The sequence below is a fragment of the Lipophrys pholis genome, assembly GCF_963383615.2.
Source record: "Lipophrys pholis genome assembly, chromosome: 9".
NCBI lineage: Eukaryota > Metazoa > Chordata > Actinopteri > Blenniiformes > Blenniidae > Lipophrys > Lipophrys pholis.
Window position 1 is genome coordinate 7,814,362 of NC_137639.1, and position 18,793 is coordinate 7,833,154.

The window sequence follows — 18,793 nt, forward strand, 5'->3', positions numbered from 1 at the left end:
CCCTCCAGAGGCTCCAGTCCAGTCCAGGAAGTGATCAAGTAAATTGTAAATATTGCAAAGGACCCACTGACTTTTTAACATAGTTTTCTTGGGAGTAGTGGACAGAATACAACACTGAGACCCGAGCTGAGATATCGGTGATGCCGCCATGAAAGCTCGCATTCGCCTTAAAGCCGTCATGTCGCTGCAAACCAAACTGCAATGGCGAGAAGGGAACCTCTTTCAGCATTTCGCTTTGTTTTGCGCCAGAAAGTATCATTAAAATTGTCTTCATGTTGAAATTGTGGCAATTGTTCATACTAATTGTTTGGTTTTGTAAAAACATAGACGTGTTCATCACGTGTATTCTGCGCCACAACGAAGAAAAACTTTCAAGTTTAAATGTAAAAGTTGTTTTGGCACTACTCTACCGGGTCTGGCCCACTCAAGATAAAATGAGTTTGACATTCCTGTTGGAGACAGTTTTTGATTGTTTAATCCTCAGCGTGTGAACTCTACCCCGAAAAGTATAGAATAGCCACATAAAGTTTTCCCAGCATTCACTTAGGTGTTTTAAAAGAACCCGTCAGCATTTGGGTTTATGAAAAATCTCCTCTAATACGAAGTTGAGGACACTAAAGTGGGTTTGTGTTGTTAACACGTCGACGCCACTCTCATCCGAGTTTCCTCCCTGTCAGGTTGTTTTCCTCTGATTTAGCCTGTCTTACATCCATAGAGACAGCGCAGTGTATGATAGAAATTCAACAGTGAAGCAAATTGGCAGAGCCACAGAGGGCGGATCGACAGCGAGAAGACAAGCTGGGAAGGAGGCGGAGAGCAGAGGAGGCAGTGTGAAAGATAGAGCTCCGGCGAGATGGAGACGATGATGGAGGGAGAGAGAGCGAGCGAGAGCGAGAGAGGCTGTGGTGGTTTATATAACATCTCCAGGATGGTCTTTGGCATGCGTCAGGGGGCTGAGCCATCAATCACTCCATCTGTGTAAAATCACGAGCTGAGTCCAATATTGCTAAATATTTATACTGTCACATACACACAGGCGTGCAGATGAAAAGAGCCATTCATTAGGGCCTTCTCAGGCCTGTCAGCCTGGAGATGGAGATTAGAGGAGCAACCTCCCACTGCGCCTGCCTCTCCTCTCGCCGAGCTCCTCAGCCCCTATATATAGAGCCATCAGGACGATAAATATCTCCAGCATGCCTCTGTTAGGTAAATACCCAGTAAATATGGCAGGGAGGAGCGGAGACTGAGCTAAACAGACCTGCGAGTGTGGGGAACAATAAGGACTACTACTGTCGTACTACATCTTGTATGCAGATACTTTTTGGACCGGCTTTGATTTAGGCGGCACGAGCGCTGCGGTAAATAGAAAAGTGGCTGAACTTTTGTCTACACACAAGAAAATAAACGTCTACATAAGACTGAACCCGTCTTCGGCACTTTGCTGTGTGAACTTGCCGACCTCCGTGGCGTCCATTTCGCTGCGATATTTCATCCATTGCAGTGTTTCTGGACCTTGACCTAACTTGACCTCTGCTCATCCCACTGAATTCAGGTGCACCATCACATGTTCTATTGATACAAATGCTAAATGTCCTGGTACGACACATGGTACTCCTGTAGCTTGACAAAACAACATCGAAAACAGAGATATTTTGTCTGTGATTCATGACCGGCGTCTGTCGTCAATGCCTGCACGGATGTTTTGATGGATAAAAATCAGATCAGTCAGGAAAAGTGAAAGTTCACCTGCAGTCAGAGCCTGGGGTAAAAATAGTTCACTGTGAACTCGCTTCAAACACACAAACCTGATCAGAGGTCGCATTAGACTCGACTGCCATTTAGCTGACGGGGGATAAAAATCCTGTATAATAATTCTGTTTCTTGTCATTTCAGCTTTTTTTTTTTTTTTTTTTTTTGAAGTGATAATAAGACTTCCTGCAAAACTTAAGTAAAGCAGCTGGTGAAGATGGATGGGTGGATATATAAAAATTTGACCTGGCACTTCCACATTGAAAACCTGTAGAAAGTGGACTGTTGGACAAAAATAGAGATTTTTTCACAGAATTTTTAAATATAAAGTTTAAAGGATTATCAAGACAAGACTACACAAATTGCTCTCATTTTAAATTGGAAAAGACATGTTAGATTAAAAAAAAAAATTAAAATAAATTCTAGATTTATTTTTGGAAATTAACAAAATTGTCACAAAAAAATAATATGAGACTTTTGAAACTTGGCGGGACTTTCCAAGCAACTGAAGCCATCTGGGACCATTTACAAAAATGTCTAATTTAGAGAGAAAGGACAACTCAGTTCAGATAAATAAGCAATTTCTTTATCGCCGTGTGAACGCAGAACACTTCTGTAGAAAAACAATAACGTTGAATCAGGATGTTTTCACACAATATCACCTATACTGTGCTGATATGTTAAAGCATTTAATCACCTTGTCTCGTGACACTGAGGTATCAGTTTAAAGGAATGTGTAGATTATAATGAGGCTATTATGTGAAAACGTTCACATTATGATAACATGATATTGATCTGAACTGATCTGGTCATTCTTCATTTCAAATGACCGAAAGCCTTCATATGTCTTCTGTCGTTCTTTAAATGTGTGGGTCAAGAAAGAAGTCTTTGTTTGCAGCGTGTTCTGCATTTTGGCTTAAACCAATTACTCAAAATAATAGAATACTTTTAAAGGCAGTTTCAGTACTCTAGGCTTGCCTAAAAATACTGATACTCTAACTAAATCAGCAGTAATTTGATCAAAATACTCAAATTTGTCACTCAACAACACTAAATTTGATCATTTTCTCACTGGATTTCTGTTAAATGTTTTCTACACATCAGGTTTTATAAGCATTGTGCTTAACTTAATCATCCAATTACACAAATTTTACCCGCAAAAAGGTGAGTGGTTGTATTAAATCTTAAATCTCTCCTTCGTTAAGACGATACACACAGATAAATGTTTATAACAAGCGAGAAAAATGTCCCACTGATTAGCATACAGAAATCGATTCTAAAATGTAATTTCAGGTAGATATGACAGACACTTAAATAATGATTGTTGACTTTGTTTCTCGTTTGGATTGTCTGACAGAAAACAGATTTGTGCCAGTTAATTGGTTACTCGGGAGAATGTTCCACATTTTAGTGAAAAAAGGAGAAAAGGCTGCCACCTGAAATCCTGTTCAATTTAAATTTTATTTCTATATCTCAAGGCTCTTGCGCTGATAAAAACCCAACAATTTCACTTGAGCAAGCAGAGGAGACGGTGGAAAGGAGAGGAGAAAAAAAAACAAACAACTCCCTTTAAACAGGAAGAGAGCTGCAGAACCAGACTGAGGAGGTGGAGGCTTTCTGCTGTTCCGGTTGGGGTGAGAGGATGGAAGGAGGGAAAAGGAGAGACAGACAGAAGGTGGGGAGGGACTCAACAGCAGTGACTGTGGTCAAAGCTCGAAGATTTGATTCCCGTCTTTGTGTCCCTCTTCAGGCCTTTTCTTTCTGTACAGACATTTTTTATTTTTTTTCCAAAGCAGTCTGTGTTTCTGCCTCTTTGTCTGCACTCTTTGTTTATTCTCTCTCTCTCTCTCTCTCTCTCTCTCTCTCTCTTTCTCTCTTTCTCTCTTTCTCCCCCAACTAAGTCAAGACGCCGCGACTTCATTTCTCCTCCCAGTTTTTTTTATTTTTTTATTTTTTTTGATAAATTCTAAAGCGAGCCATTATGTCGCGATTATTCATTTTATCCGCCTTGACGGACCTCAGATCACCACACGGGCCAGGCCTTGGCAACAAAAAGACATCAGCAACATCATCTTCACACTGTAATTACCAGGAACGGGGGCTTGGAGGGGGGGGCGGGCGGAGAAATTTCATTTTGATTAGTGAAAAAGCTTTTATTCTCAAACTCACATCCATAATTAATCATTAAATCATGGGAGAGTGAGTGAGAGGGAGAGATTGTGTGTGTGTGTGTGGGGGGGGGGGGGGGTCTGGTGAAAGCAGGATGGAGGGATGGATACAGAGAGAGAGAGAGAGAGAGAGGAAAAAGGCATGCAATTATCTGCAGAAGTTCGACATCCCCAGTAAATCCACGGAGCTGTCTGACATTGCTAATTAAAGAAGCAATCAAAGGTCCACCTCCAGAGCTTTTGAGAGAAAGACGAGAGAGAGAGGAAGAAGAAGAGAACAGGACAGAGGAGTAGAAAGGAGGTCTAACGTGGGGAGAGGGGGAGGAGTGGAGGGGAGGGGAGGGGAGGGGGTTGTGGGAAAGAAGAGTGTTATGATCTTTGTTATTGTTTCATATGTCATATGCCCTCTTGGATTCTTGGATGAGGCTCTCACACGCCTCCTCGCTCTCTTCTGTTTTTCCTTTTTGTTTTCTCTCTCTCTCTCTCTTTTTTTTCTCTTTTCCTTCCCTGCCTTCCCCCTTCCTCGTATCTGGCCATCGCGCCGTGATCATTTCTGACCTTCATCCCGGCGAGCGCAAATAGCCGTGATTTACAGCATCGGGGAAATAACCGGCACTCCGACGGAAAAGTAATGCATTAGTCATATCTGGTTAGTCGTTTTCAAAGTTGAAACGATGCATCTTCCGATGCCTTTCTGGGGCACGTAATCACTGATGTAACCTGCAGTCATCAGGTGTTTCAGGCCTTTTCAGAGCCAGACGCCCTCTCACTGGCAGCCCTGCTGAGGCTGATCGGGCCTCACTTTGTGCGGCTGCAGCAACCTCCCACACGTTTGCTCTTTTTATCCGCAGCCAAACAGATGAATTCTCAGCAGCCCGCCTGTTGTGGTGGATGACGCCGCTCTCACTTGCCCCTTGTGATGCAGCGGCACAGCGCTGATCTCGGAGAGGGACTCTTTCCCTGCACAGCCGGAGCTTCCTGCAACCTACTGCATTGGCTCGCCGAACCCTGCGAACTTTTTTCAGTTGAAAGATCCCCTTTACCTCGAGGTCTGACTTCCTTCATCGCTGGCAGTTTATTTATCCTTTTCTGGGATCGTTTGTTTTGTTACCTTCATTTACCCCATTTACACGACATTTTTTGCGTTTTCCTTTCCAGAACTGTTCACATTTACAGGGCGGCTTTTTGAAAATTATATATCTGTTCGCACGGAAATGACAGAAAGTCTGAAACGATGTAGTTTTCATGTAGGGCCACTAGTGGGTGTTGTTGGTTGTTTTGTTTTTATAATGAAGCCACACGCAGAGAACAATAACGATGGGATCACATCATTTGTGTGAACAAGCAATAAAGGAAAATATGGGGACAGTCTGGAGGCCGCAATTGTCCTTATTGTCCAACTCGCACATGTGCAGAGGAACGTTTTCAAAAAGTTTCAGTTTCAGTGGCTCTGTTTGTGTAAACAGACACCCAAAATGCATCAAAAGTTTTATGTTTTCACGCAAACATTATTGTATAAACGGGGACTTTTAGACATTATCCTGATCTCTCGAGGTTTGCTGTGTTTGCAGTCGCTCCTTAAAAGCCTGGACTTCACAGCAGGAGATTCCATGGATCGGACTGGTTTTTCCAGCACATCCCACAGAGGCTCGGATGGATTCTTCTTGTTTGTTTTGTGGCATTGTGCTTTACACCGTTACTATAAAAAGGTGAACGTCGTCTGCAACGATGCTGAGGTGGTCCGTCTCAGAGTAACATCCACACACAGGTTTCTAAGATTGTAACTCTATAACACTGCCTCCAGCTTTCATTTTTCCACAGAGCCTTCCGACGCTCGGCAATAGTCACCCCAGCATTCGTGTCGTGTTAAAAAAGTAAAACTAAATTTAAAGAATGGTTCATTAGACCCCCACCCACCCCCTGGTCTCCGTGATTTGAACCCACACAGGGCCAGTGTTCCTCCCCACATTCATCATTGGGAATTGGCTGCCTTTAACCTTGTTGCAAGCTTTTTCCGTCTCTGGTCCACTTTTTGATAGAAGCTGCAATTTTAGAGACGCTTTGACCCAGTCGTCTAGTCCTGGCCATTTAGTCCACAGATCCTCACACTCGTGCTTTATTCCCGCTTCTAACAGATTACTTTGAGAACTACGCTCGCTTCCTGCCCGATATGTCGCGCCCAATCACAGGAGCTCCGATCAGGAGATAATCAATGTTATTCAATTCATCTCAGGGGTTATGATGCTATGGATGATGGGTATCTCTGCAGAAGCTGTGACTTCATTTACTTACTTTTTTTCTAAATGAATAGTGTGATAAGAAGTCAGAGTGCATGAATAAATACCAAACAAGACAAAGCTGTGAATACACTATATCAGGTTCAAGTGGGGTCCTGCGATTACTAAGAATTTGATTAATAGTTTTACAGAGAATGTTACTAATAATAATGGCATTATTAGAGCCATTGATGAAAGTCATTCGTGCGTAAACCAAGGCCGTTTTTCATTTAAAATATGTATTTATGTATTCGGTTGATCTCTAAAATCAGGTTTTTATATGTGACATATCACTCGACATAAGGAAACCTCTTGAAGTTGTGCATCCGAAAGCTGTGTGTTATTTAATGTGATTTTTATTTCTAAGGCTGTAATTATTATTTTGAAACACACACACACACACACACACACACACACACACACACACACACACACACACACACACACACACACACACACACACACACACACACACACAAGGTCTGAAATCCGAAGGTAGTGCAGCCAGCGTGGATTAACTCCCCCAATGATAATGGCAGGTTTTTTTTTTCTTCTCTCTCTCTCTCTCTCTCTCTCTCTCTCTCTCTCTCTCTCTCTCTCTCTCTCTCTCTCTCTCTCTCTCTCCTCTCCCCTCTCCCCTCCCCTTCTGGGGGCGCAGACCTCGGGGACAGAAGGTAGATGGAGTTAGTGTGGACCAGATTAGACTAACTCCAGGTCATCTCTCTGTCAGCAGAAAAAGAGCTGAGAGCAGGACACTGACCTGTGCGCTCTCTGACCACTTATAGTGTGTGTGTGTGTGTGTGTGTGTGTGTGTGTGTGTGTGTGTGTGTGTGTGTGTGTGTGTGTGTGTGTGTGTGTGTGTGTGTGTGTGTGTGTGTGTGTGTGTGTGTGTGTGTGTGTGTGTGTGTGTGTGTGTGTGTGTGTGTGTCTGTGTGTGTGTGTGTGTGTGTTTCATACTTTGTGAGACTCTCCTATACATCTCTGTCCTTGTTGGGACTAAAATGCTGAGTCTCTCCTAGTTTTACATAATTTTAAGGGTTCAGGACTGGTTACCAGTTACTAGTCAAGATTAAGATGAAAGAATCATTTCTGTCGACCCAACTTTTTACATACGTTTTGGGATAAATCTGTGGTATGAAAGTTCAGGTTTTGGACTCTCAGCTCTCAGCTATGAGAATTATAAGGTGCATCTCAAAAAATTTGAATATCGTGAAAAAGTTCAATATTTTTTGTCAGTCATTTCAGAAAGTGAAACTGTTATTTTCTATAGATTGCCTGATATTTGTGCTTAAGAGATCCTTTTTTGAATGGTCTTATGTGATATTCAAATTTTCTGAAATGCTGAATTTGGGGTTTCCATCATGTGTACGCTATAATCATCAAAATTACAAGAAACAAAGGCTTGAAATATTTCAATCTATGTGTAAATATGCTCTATAATATATGAGTTTCACTATCTGAAATGACTGACAAAAAATATTGAACTTTTTTCCAATATTCAAATTTTTTGAGATGCCTCTGTATAGTTGGGGGTCCTGGGTTACCAAGTGTCGCCTATCATTGACCGATACAGTGAGTAATGACATCCACACCATTTTCTTTCAGGTACTTTGTTGTTGGAAGCTTTCTTTATTGAGGTACTTGTGACAGTCATTGTCAATCATCCACCACATTATTTTATATTGTAATGTAATAATTGTTTGACATATGAATTCTTGTATGCGAAGAAGAGAGAATCTCAGTTCTTTGCCCTGAGACAATGAGTCAATGTTTTGTCCATTTCTGGGTTTTTTTAAGCTTATTGCTCGCTTTTTTTGGGGGGGTCAGTCAGTCAATCGATCAAAATTAGCAACAGCCAAAACAATGATTACATTTAGACTCCACTTGTTTTTTGTTTTTTTTGTCATAATCTTTTTCGTTAAAGTTCCAGAAGTAGTTGTATGATGGACTAATTCTTCCTGCCCAGTGCTGAAAGTGCAGGTCAGCTGTCATGTCATGGAGAAAACGTCCGGTGCGATTCCACCGGGACACTCGCCACACTCCAAACTGAACTGCAGTCTGTCCACTGTGAGAAAAACACATATTTTCCTGCCTGTAAGGCTTCACCAGTGTTATGTGAACTGGTTTGGCACGGCTGCAACAAATGTCCGTGTCGCATCCTGCTCTGCTGCTGTAAAGAACTGAAAATGCTCATTAGCTGCCTTATTTTTTTATTTTTTTTCTCCAATTCTCCAATCTTCAGCTGAGTCATTTCCAGTGAGCTCCTCTGTTGACTCCCACCTTCTGCCTCGAGAACCGAGTTCCTGAAACCCTATTTATCTTTTAACTGACTCACTTGTAATTTGACACCAGCCTCTTTGATTTGCACGCTCCAGAGCAGATGTGTCAAGAAAGCTTTGACAAGTAAAAGTCAACTTGTGCAAATCTTTTCCAAACTCGGCTCTCACAATTCTAAACATGCTTTATTTGATGTATTATTAAAGAAAATAAGAGAGAGTAATTTGAACTTTTGTAGAATATTTTTGTGTCAAATAGGCCACTTCTTTTTTTTTTTATTTATGGCACACTGAAATACAAGTAAGGTAGACTAGAGCAACTAAACCGCATTTAGGTTTTGACATCTGGATTTTTAGCATAATTTAACTTAAACTTATGGAACATCGTTATTAGCCTTCCTACCTTGCTAAAGCTCTTCTCTCAATTTTGGAAAAATTGAAGAAAGTGTGAAGCCATAAAAAGCTCCCAGCCTTTCACTGCAGACGACACATCCTCCAGCAAAAACATGAGACATGATCAGCTGATCACAGAAACGGCAGCCCTCATCCGTGCCACATTTCCTTAAAGATATTCACTGCGTTCTTCCTCCTCCCGGACAAAGTCACAGATGAATTAATATTGGCCTTTCAGAGCCGCCGTATTGCTATCAGAGCCCAGGAGGCCCTCTGTCAGTCTGTGCCCTCATTCTTTTCTGTTTATTCGTCCTTGGGGTGTATTCAGTGCTTCTCCATCTCTCTCTCTGCCCTGTCCACCCGGTGTCAATCTGGCTGCGGTATAATTGGTTGTTTTTTGGTCGGCCGGCCTGTCCTCCGTGGCGTTGATTCATGGCGTTTGTAAAGGTGACAGTAGCGGCTGTCCCTATCAGACAAAGTAGAGCCATCACTGGCTGGACCTCGGCTGACCCGCTCGCTCGTGCACGCGCGTGCACACACACGTCCGTACACATGCACACGCAGGAAACGCACGCAGTCGCGAGGCCTCTCGGAGGAGGAGAAAGAGACAGGTAAGGTCATCGTGTGCACAGCTCCACCAGAAGAGACCATATAACACGTATGGGAGTGACTAAACGCACACGTAGGCCATTTTAATGTGACTGTGTGTGCGACAATTACACCTAATGTCATTTAACGTGTAAAGAAATGACGTCCGATCCTTACTAGTAATGCATGAATCTAAGCTTCACAGGTATTTGATGTGTACTTTTAGGCCTTATAGCAGGGGTGTCAAACATAAGGCTCGTGGGCCAAAGCCAGCCTGCAAAGAGGCTCCAACCGGGCAAAACCACCAAGTAAATGAGAAAACATTGATTTTTGATTTTGATTTTTTTAAAGTAGCATACATAACACTGAGACCCGAGCTGAGATGTCAGTGATGCAACTTCCCACGTTGTTGGAAAACTATCCCCGAAGCCGTGCTGTCAGGGGGAGTCTGTCAAAACATGCATAATGTAACAGCTTTTTTTTGGGGTCATTTCACTGAATTCGGCACCAGGAGGTTTCCCTAAAATTGTTGAGATGTTGAGATCGTAGTAATTGTCTAGTGGACATTGTTTGGTTTTGTGAAAATGTAGACATTTTCATTATGCATACGTTGCGCCTCAATAGAGCAAAACTTTTAAAATTTACATGGAAAAGTTATCATGGCACTATGTTACCGGCGCGGCCCACTCGAGATGAATTTGGGGCTTAGAGTATGTGGCCCCCGGACGGAGATGTGTTTGCCACCCCTGGCTAAGCTACTGCCTGTGTTAACGAGCAGCTTGGTCAAATGTAGTTTTTCCATGTCACAGGGATCAGCCCGAGTTACTCCAACTTTTTATTTGGAAAGAAGCACTGGTTGCAGTTGTAGCAAACTACCAGCGGTTTCCAATAAGTTCACGTTTTCATTCCTTCCGCAAGGATTGCAGAAATCTGAAATTGTAATTTATCAATAAGTAGAGTAAAATCATAAAGAGCTATACACGTAGATTTATTAGTATTATCATGCCTCAAAGCACAAACCTGGAGATTCACACTAATAACCCTCGTACGCCATCTCATGTGACCTGGATACACCCAGAAGTGACACTTTATCTACTTAGCAGTGTCACCTTCAGAAGCCTCTGAAACACACACACACACACACACACACACACACACACACACACACACACACACACACACACACACACACACACACACACACACACACACACACACACACACACAATACCTGGTGTGTAAAAAATCTCCCCACAAATAACAGCCGTATGTGTGTCAGGTTTCGGGGTCTCTATCAAGCTCTTTTTAAGGCGCTGGCTTCATATCTATAATTGAAGGTAATCGGCTGGTAAAAGGATTGTAAAGGGTTTTGTGCAGAATTGATCATAAGCTTGGGCTTTTTCATGGTCCTGCCACTGACCTTGTAATTGATTTGGTGCGCCTGCCCTAACCCCCCTCCCCCCTTGTGTTATGGTTTCATACAGTATAATTGACTTTGCTCGCTGCACCGTCCATTCATGTTGATTCCTCCTGTCTTTCTCCGCGTGTCTGCACTTCCTCACTTTGCAGACGAGCCGAGGACTACGGCTCTATATTCCAGTCATTTCCGAATCACAGGCCCAGTGTCCTCACAAACATGCCAGGACGGGATCGCAGGCGTGTGTTTGCGCGCTGGCCTGATTACATGTGCATGTGCGAGCGGGCTTACATTGGCTGCGAGCTGACCTGCGTTACAGCAAGTGTAATTGATTGTGTGCGCGCCGGTGTCTCGGTGTTAAGGTTAATTTCTCTAACTGCTGGTAAGTGCTGTCTGACCGCTCCCCTGGCGGCCTCTCCGAGCTGAAGTAATGCCACTTAGAGGCCCCGGGCCCCCGCCACCGGCCAGCCCATCGATCGGCTGATCAATAACAGCATCTGCACCGCGCAGCGAGCAGGCAGGCTCCCTCGCTGACCCCCACGCTAACGCAACACGCAGAGTGCAGCCTGGAGACACATAACAGGAATAGTTACCCAGCCGCGGCGCGGGGATCACCTTAAAGGGGCTGCAGCGGCGCCCCCTGCAGAATCAGCTGGAGTTTAATTGCAGGAGCATTTTATCCAGTGGAAGTTATCCTTTCAGCACCGTTGACTCCACACACGCACGGATGAGGTTTTCAAAATAAATAATCGCCTAATGGAGATTTATTTTACTCGTCTGAAACCTCTATGAAAATGTTTAAGTGGACAATTAACAAAACGTCTCTAAAATCTCGTGAAAATGAATAGAAGTCTTACGTAATATTGTTTTCATGACTCACTTGGATGTTTCTCGGCTCCCAATTTTTTTTCTTTTTGCATAAAATTTCTTTCAATCGACGCCCCAAACAAAAGCAGATTTTCTTTTGGCACGGAGTCTGTTCTTCTGCATCGTACACGCTCGACCGCAGTGCACTTGGCTCTGAGCACCTCCAAAACGCAGCGCTGACCTCCGCTCCCTGAACGCCCGCCTTTGCTGCGGCTACTTTGCTATTCAAATGCCGTTCATGCTTCGGTGAATCACACCAAGAAGCTGCAGAGCATCCCAGTAGAACGCGTGTTTTCTGATCATTTGGCTCAGGCGCCGTGAAGATTTTGTTGAATTCTGCGATTGATAATATTCAACAGCAGATTCCTTTTTTTTAAAAAAATAAATAAATTCAGTCCATGTTTTCTGCCATGTGACAGTTTGTCACCATTGCCAAACGGGACTTGGTGATCAGCGTAAGGCCTCGGCTTCCTCTGTGGACATCAAGTGGTGGCGGACATCTTTTTTTATTGGAAGCAATTGTTGCGTTTGGTCAGTATTCAGATAAAAACAGGATTCTAATGCAGTGGGAGAAACAGCAAGGTTTAACTCTGCATTCAGCCGTCTCAACGTGCTTCTCACCGTTCACCCATTCAAACAAGGTGCTCGTCATACTTTGGGAGCGGCGGTGGGACGGGGAGTCAAACCCACGACATCTCACCACCAGCCACAGTGTATGTAGGAAAAGTGAAATCTCTTTTGTCTGAACCAACCCCCCGATTGGACAGCCAATGGCAGTTGGGTCTTGGCATACGAAGGGATCTCTGGGTCAGTGTGGGGAGCTTTACCTCCAGCAACCTCCAAACATGTTTTATAGAAACCTAAACTATAAGATCAGTTTAACTTTGACAATCTAAAAGTCGTTTCAAGCCACTTTTACAGACCAAAACCCAACAATTCCTCATGATCAAGCAAGTGGAAAGGAAAAACTGTCGTTTAACAGGACGAAACCTGCAGAACCAGAGAGGAGACTTTCTGCTGTTCCGGTTTGGGTTCGGAGACACAAAGAGGGAAAAGGACAGGACCGAGGGATTCAAACCCTGGTTCGGGTCAATGTTCCACTTTTCTCTTGGTTTCTCTCCATACCTCCACATGGAGAGAAATCATACTAAAACGTACAGTTTGAGTCGCATACCTCCCACATCTCTACCGGCTCCTGACTCGGTTTTACATCAGAACCTTCCCGGAGACGTTCCTCTCTGTCATTTGGAAATCAAAACGACATCCCTGCCTGTTTCTGCATCCTCCTCTCACCCCTGATGTTTCATTCCTCTCAGGGAGCCTCCATCTTGTTTCAGATCACGGCCAATAAAGCAGCCTGCCGCTCTTCTTTCCTCCCGCTCGCTCTCATTCTCTCTCTGACTTCCTGTTAAAGGAGTCAGTCAGTCAGAACACTCAAAACACATATTAAACAGGCATCAGCTCCTCGCCGGGGCCAAATCACGCTGTTCAAATGTTGTTCTTCCACCGGGAGCGCAGGACAACTGAAGAGATGGGATCTGCAACATTAACTTGATTCACGGCTGCGGCGACTGAGTGACACTCCATAAACCTCAGCGGGCCGCCGCCGGGCCCCGCCGACAGCACCCCATGGCTAATGTGACACACACCAGCAACGCATAGCCTTACCACCCACACACACACACACAGACACACACACACACACACACACTCACACATACACGCGCGCGCTCGTAAACAGTCACACAAGAAGGCAGACACAAATACAAGCAGAGACGTACATGGGTAAAGCCTGACCTTAACCCTCCACCCACATGTCGACACACACATACAGCACGAGCACACATAAACTCCACATAATACATACACGCATTAACATGCATTTGGCAGAGACTGGCGAAAAATTGAGCTTTCGTAAGCTGAACGTACACATTCTGCGAGGAGTTCACGCACTAATATGTTCTGGCTCACACACACACACACACACACACACACACACACACACACACACACACACACACACACACACGAGCACACAGGTTTTATGGTAATGTGGTCGAAACTGCAGAGCCATTGAGTTATTGTCCTCTCCAGCCGACCTCTCAGCTCGCAGCGTTTTGGCGTAGGCAGTTAGCACCGGCCCTGTAGCGGTGTGTGTGTGTGTGTGTGTGTGTGTGTGTGTGTGTGTGTGTGTGTGTGTGTGTGTGTGTGTGTGTGTGTGTGTGTGTGTGTGTGTGTGTGTGTGTGTGTGTGTGTGTGTGTGTACGCGCTCTGCTGCTCAAAATGCCAACTTCTTCTGGCTGCCTTCGACAGCACCAACTCCCTCCACACACTAACTACACCGCTCGTCACTGACATACTGTACAAACAGGAATTGATGTTTGCTCCACAGACGTGTTGCCCGCTCAGTGCAGCACAGCGGCGCATTTTTTTTCCTCAGACGTAGTTTGCTGCTAAAGATTTGTTTTTGCACTTTCGTTTCAGAAAGGTTTCGCGTTTACATGGCGCAGCGTTTTAAAAAAACTTTAGAAAAACACAAAGAAACTAAGCCGAACTATGAAACTACCAAACTCCCCGGAGGATATGGACGGGAAGTCATGACACGCTGTCCTTCTGAAATCCCCCTCATCCCATCATCTGGCCGCTTTAGACTGTTATTATTGCATGTTGTCTTTAAGATTATATCGGTGTGTAAAGTGAACTTCAACAACAATATCTCTGGCATGAATGAAATCTTTCTATTCTATTCTGTTCTATTCGACACAATGCGGCTCCATGTCTACCTGCATGAGCCTTTGCAGTCCCACCACTTATTCACAGCACTTTGTTGGTCCAATGAAACGTTTCTCTGCTTTCCGTTTCCACTTTCAGGTGTCGTGTTTCTCTTTAGCTCAAATTACACAAAGCAGTCGAGGTGACGTATTCTCTAAACATTACATTACATTTTAAAGATTTCAAGATTTGATGGATGAGATAATTCTATCCACATTAAATAACGGCAGAAACAAAGAAAATCACCTTGTGCATCTTTGCGTGAAAGTGTCTTAACTCCGTTTCAACTTCCCCATTATCCATTTTTTTTTTCTCTCTCTCTCTCTTTGACGAGTACATTTGTAAATTCGCCATCATTTATCAAGCTCATTATGACTCAGCAGCAGCGGACGTTGGATAACTTCTTCTTTTTTGTCTCGCATAAATCAAACGAGCCGCTAAGAAAAGGGATCACTTGTCCTGATTTCTTTTTCTTTCTTTTTTATTTCCTCTCCCGGACTAAAGCGAGCTCATGCAGACGGGTGGACGTAATGTCCAGTTTCTGATGATTCTTGGGGGAGATAATTCTTAAGACTCAAACCAACAGGAGGCGACTGTGGAGACCTGTGTTGCCAGAATTAGTCCGAAAACCCTATTTTGTTGCTTTAATAATACATTTCAAAGTCAATTTGGTTATTTATTCTTTATTGTTCTACATGTAGATTTTCTTTTTCTTTGGAGAATCCTCTAAGAAAGTCTGCTCCGTCCATTTCGGTTCTCTAAATTCCCAAAACATCACAATGGAGCCCGACAATGGCGGCCGCACCAAAAGAAAAAAACAATTAGGAGTTTTTCAAACCTGCTCTAGATCTTTTCTTTTTTTCTTCCAAGAACCTAAGTTTGGAACAACTTCCATCTTCTTCCCTCATTTCTCTGGGATGTTGTGCATGACTTCATTGGTAAATTGCGCCATTGGGATTTTTGGTGCAGGATTGCTTCTCCTATGATATCCATGACCAACATCATCAGAACGTGGCAGACTCGGTGTCAACACTGTTGGATTACTGCTTCTGATCACATGTCAACTCTGTGTGATCTGGTCGCTTCCCTCGAGGGTAAAATCTTCCACCTGTAACACGTCAACTTGGACCATAATCCCAAAGATAAAACATAAGATCTGTGTTAGTACCTTAAAACTTTCTTCTCTTTTGCAGAGTTTGTCAACCTGTGCGGTTAAAACTCAAAGCGTCAGTTGTGACAGAAACCCTGCAAACGAGGGTCAATGTGGACCGGAGGTGACAATAATCTGCGTGTGCGCTTCAGTTATTGTGCACGGAGTTCACGCGCCGCCCGAGGCGTGAACAGAGCCCCCCCCCACCACACCCACCCCCCACCACCACTTCTTCACTGTCTCGAATTCCCCTGTTTCTGCATAGATTAGCCTACAAGTGTCTGAGCCAGGCGCTGTTTAAACAATGGCATTTCTAACACTGTTCCTATCACCGTGGAAACGCCATGGCAACCTGTGATCTGAGGGAGCACAGTGCGGCTCAATTAGCACCAGCACGTATCTCACCACAGCTTTCCGCCAGCCCAATCTCCATATTCCCTCTCTCTTCATGCATTAAGTGACAAAAATATGTGAAGTGTTACATCACCTTTTATGTCAACTTCGCTTTCCAAGTAGCTTCCTTCTTTCTTTGTTTTTTTTTTTTTTTTTCCTCTCTGGGCAAGTTCACCAGCTGTGGTTTAACAGGGACTTTAAGGAAATTAATATGCATCGCTATGTATGGTTTGATCTGCAGTTGCCATTTTGTTTTGGTACATTTGGAAGTGATCCTTGACAATAAGTAGGACACTGATTGGACGTTTCCTTTCTTTTTTCCTGCAATTTTGTCAGAAATTAGTCAAATATTCACTTAATTCAATGTTTTAGTTGCATTTAATGGCCGAAAACTAATGTGTCCCATATCTGTGCCCTGCAGGTATTGTGTCCAAGTCTTTCGAGTGTCGTCTGAAAGGCCAGGGCGCCACTTTTGTGGAAGCAGAGTTGGTGGAGTCCCCGGTGCACAAGAAGGGCTCGTCGGATTTGTCCGGCCACGAGGACGCCATCCAGCAGGTCATCATCATCCAGGGCTACGGTGACGGCGAGGTGGCCATCGACCAGGCCCTGGAGGAGTCGGCCGCCGCCACCCTGCAGACCCTGGCCATGGCCGGCCAGGTGGCCGAAGTGCTGCACATCACCGAAGACGGACAAGTCATTGCCTCGGGCAGGGAGGTGGCATCAGCAGGAGCCCACCTGGCTGCGGGTAGCACCCAGTACGTGGTCCTGGAGTCGGGGGAGGCCAGGAAGGAGCTCCGGGCTGTGGCCAGAGGAGGCGGGACGCTGTCGGGCGCCGTGGGTCAGAGCCACGTCGTCTCCGAGTCGTCCACGGCGCTGGACGCTCTGCTCAGCGCCGTCAGCGAGATGGGCCACCAGGAGGAAGTCCAAGTCCAAGCAGAGGGGCCCGTCATCCATGAAGTCCTCTCCCCGGAGGAGGCCGCGGCCGTGCAGGCCGGCGCGCAGCCGGCGATGAAGCAGGAGCGGGAGGAGGAGGTGCAGGTCATCCGGGAGGAGGAGGTGCAGGTCATCCGGGAGGCCGGCCAGGTGGAGATGCAGGAGGAGATGCAGGAGGTGCTGCATCTGGCCGCGTCCCAGATGATGAAGGAGGGTCTGACCCAGGTCATCGTCAACGACGAAGGCACGCACTACATCGTGACCGAGCTGGACAACTGCACCTTACAGGTGGAGGGCAGCGTGTACGGCGAGGCCGCCGCGGGCCAGGTGGAGGCGCAGACGGTGGAGCAGCAAGGCGGGGAGGAGATGGTGGTCTACCTGGACGGAGCTCCTCATGACATCGTCCTGGAGGGGTAGGAACCAGAGGACTGACCAGAAGAATATCGTCTGCGCTTTTTGTTTGGTTTGCATTTGATGGAACGTTTGCTCTACGTGACGCCGCCTCCCGCCTGACTCCCGCCTGACTCCCGCCGCTTTACGCTGTTTTCTACAATCTTCTCTGGAGCTAAACTCAGGTTAAACATCCTTCACGTGAAGCGGCGCTAACTGCTCCATCAGGACTCGATTTAACGTCAGATGTGTGCTTCCTCCTCAAAGATTTTTTTTTTTTTTAAACCTGCATCCAATATTCTGATAATTCATTATCCAGAAAAACCATGTTTTGTTTTTGTTTTGTTTGTTCCCCCTATATGTTGTTATTTTGAATCCTGCAGTGTGACACACTGGTTTAATTGCTGCTTGTACGTCTGTTCATTCATCTTTTGTAGTGTGTTATCAGTCACGAAATTGGTTTAAAAGAATTCCAAATTGTTTGTGATTTATGTGGAATAAAACAACTCTTGACGACATCGTTTCACTTGTTCCGTGAATTAAACGAGTTAAAGTGCCTTTTTGCGCTGAATTCCAGTGTTTGCTCATCGGTGTGACTGCACTTCTCATGTGTGGCGTCGGGAACATCCCTCCCCGGGCGAGTCTATCTGGATAAAACTGCTCAATAAATGTTAAACGGCGATTCTGAAACCAGATTTGGATTAAAAGTAGAAAAATCAAGTAAATCATTGTTATCATTTCTCATTATTTCTGTGTTTTTTGAATGCGATTTAATTTACAACAATTTAAAAAAAAATTGAGCCAAATATTGAACACATATCTTTTGTTTTTAAATCGTCGCATTGGATTTCTGCATCGATACCACCATTACCGGACATGTACAGTGAGGCGCCGTCATACAGCAGCACATGCATCAGGCGACGGCTCCCATCACGCTTTCTGATCACTAACACAGTCATTATCATCAGCATTATCATTATCGTCATCATGATCACCATCATCCTAATCGTCATCCTCTCATCTCTCCCCCCGTCAGGACCATTCTCCTAATCGCATACAAGACGCTCATCCTTTCTTCTTCCCCCAGCAGCATTCAGCACTGGAGGGAGAATCAATATTCATTTAGGCCCCGACACAGGCCTGCGCTCTGATGGAGTGAGTGGGAGAGCGCTATGACGGCTGCAAACACAATGGCCAACCGCTGAAAGTGGAGAGAGAAAGCACTCATACACACCGAGGGCATCAAAAGATCATCCCTTTAACACACACACACACACACATGTGTGGCGCATGCAGAGCGGAGAAGGTGGGCAGAGAGAAAGTGGCGGAGGAGTGGGCAGGGGAGAGAAAAAATATGAGAGCATTACAGATGGATGTAGAGAGAGAGAGAGAGAGGTGAGGCCAGAGAGGAGAGGAAGAGC

General features: G+C 44.9%; 1 protein-coding gene across 1 annotated transcript in view; it reads left to right on the forward strand.

The window, feature by feature from the left end:
• znf407 (zinc finger protein 407) overlaps positions 1 to 18,093 on the forward strand; it is a 201,737-nt gene extending 183,644 nt beyond the window's left edge. The window contains 1 exon segment of the mRNA XM_080470713.1: positions 16,471 to 18,093. Coding sequence (XP_080326839.1) covers positions 16,471 to 17,399 — 929 coding nt within the window. The 3' untranslated portion in view covers positions 17,400 to 18,093.
• The last annotated feature ends 700 nt before the right edge of the window (positions 18,094 to 18,793 follow it).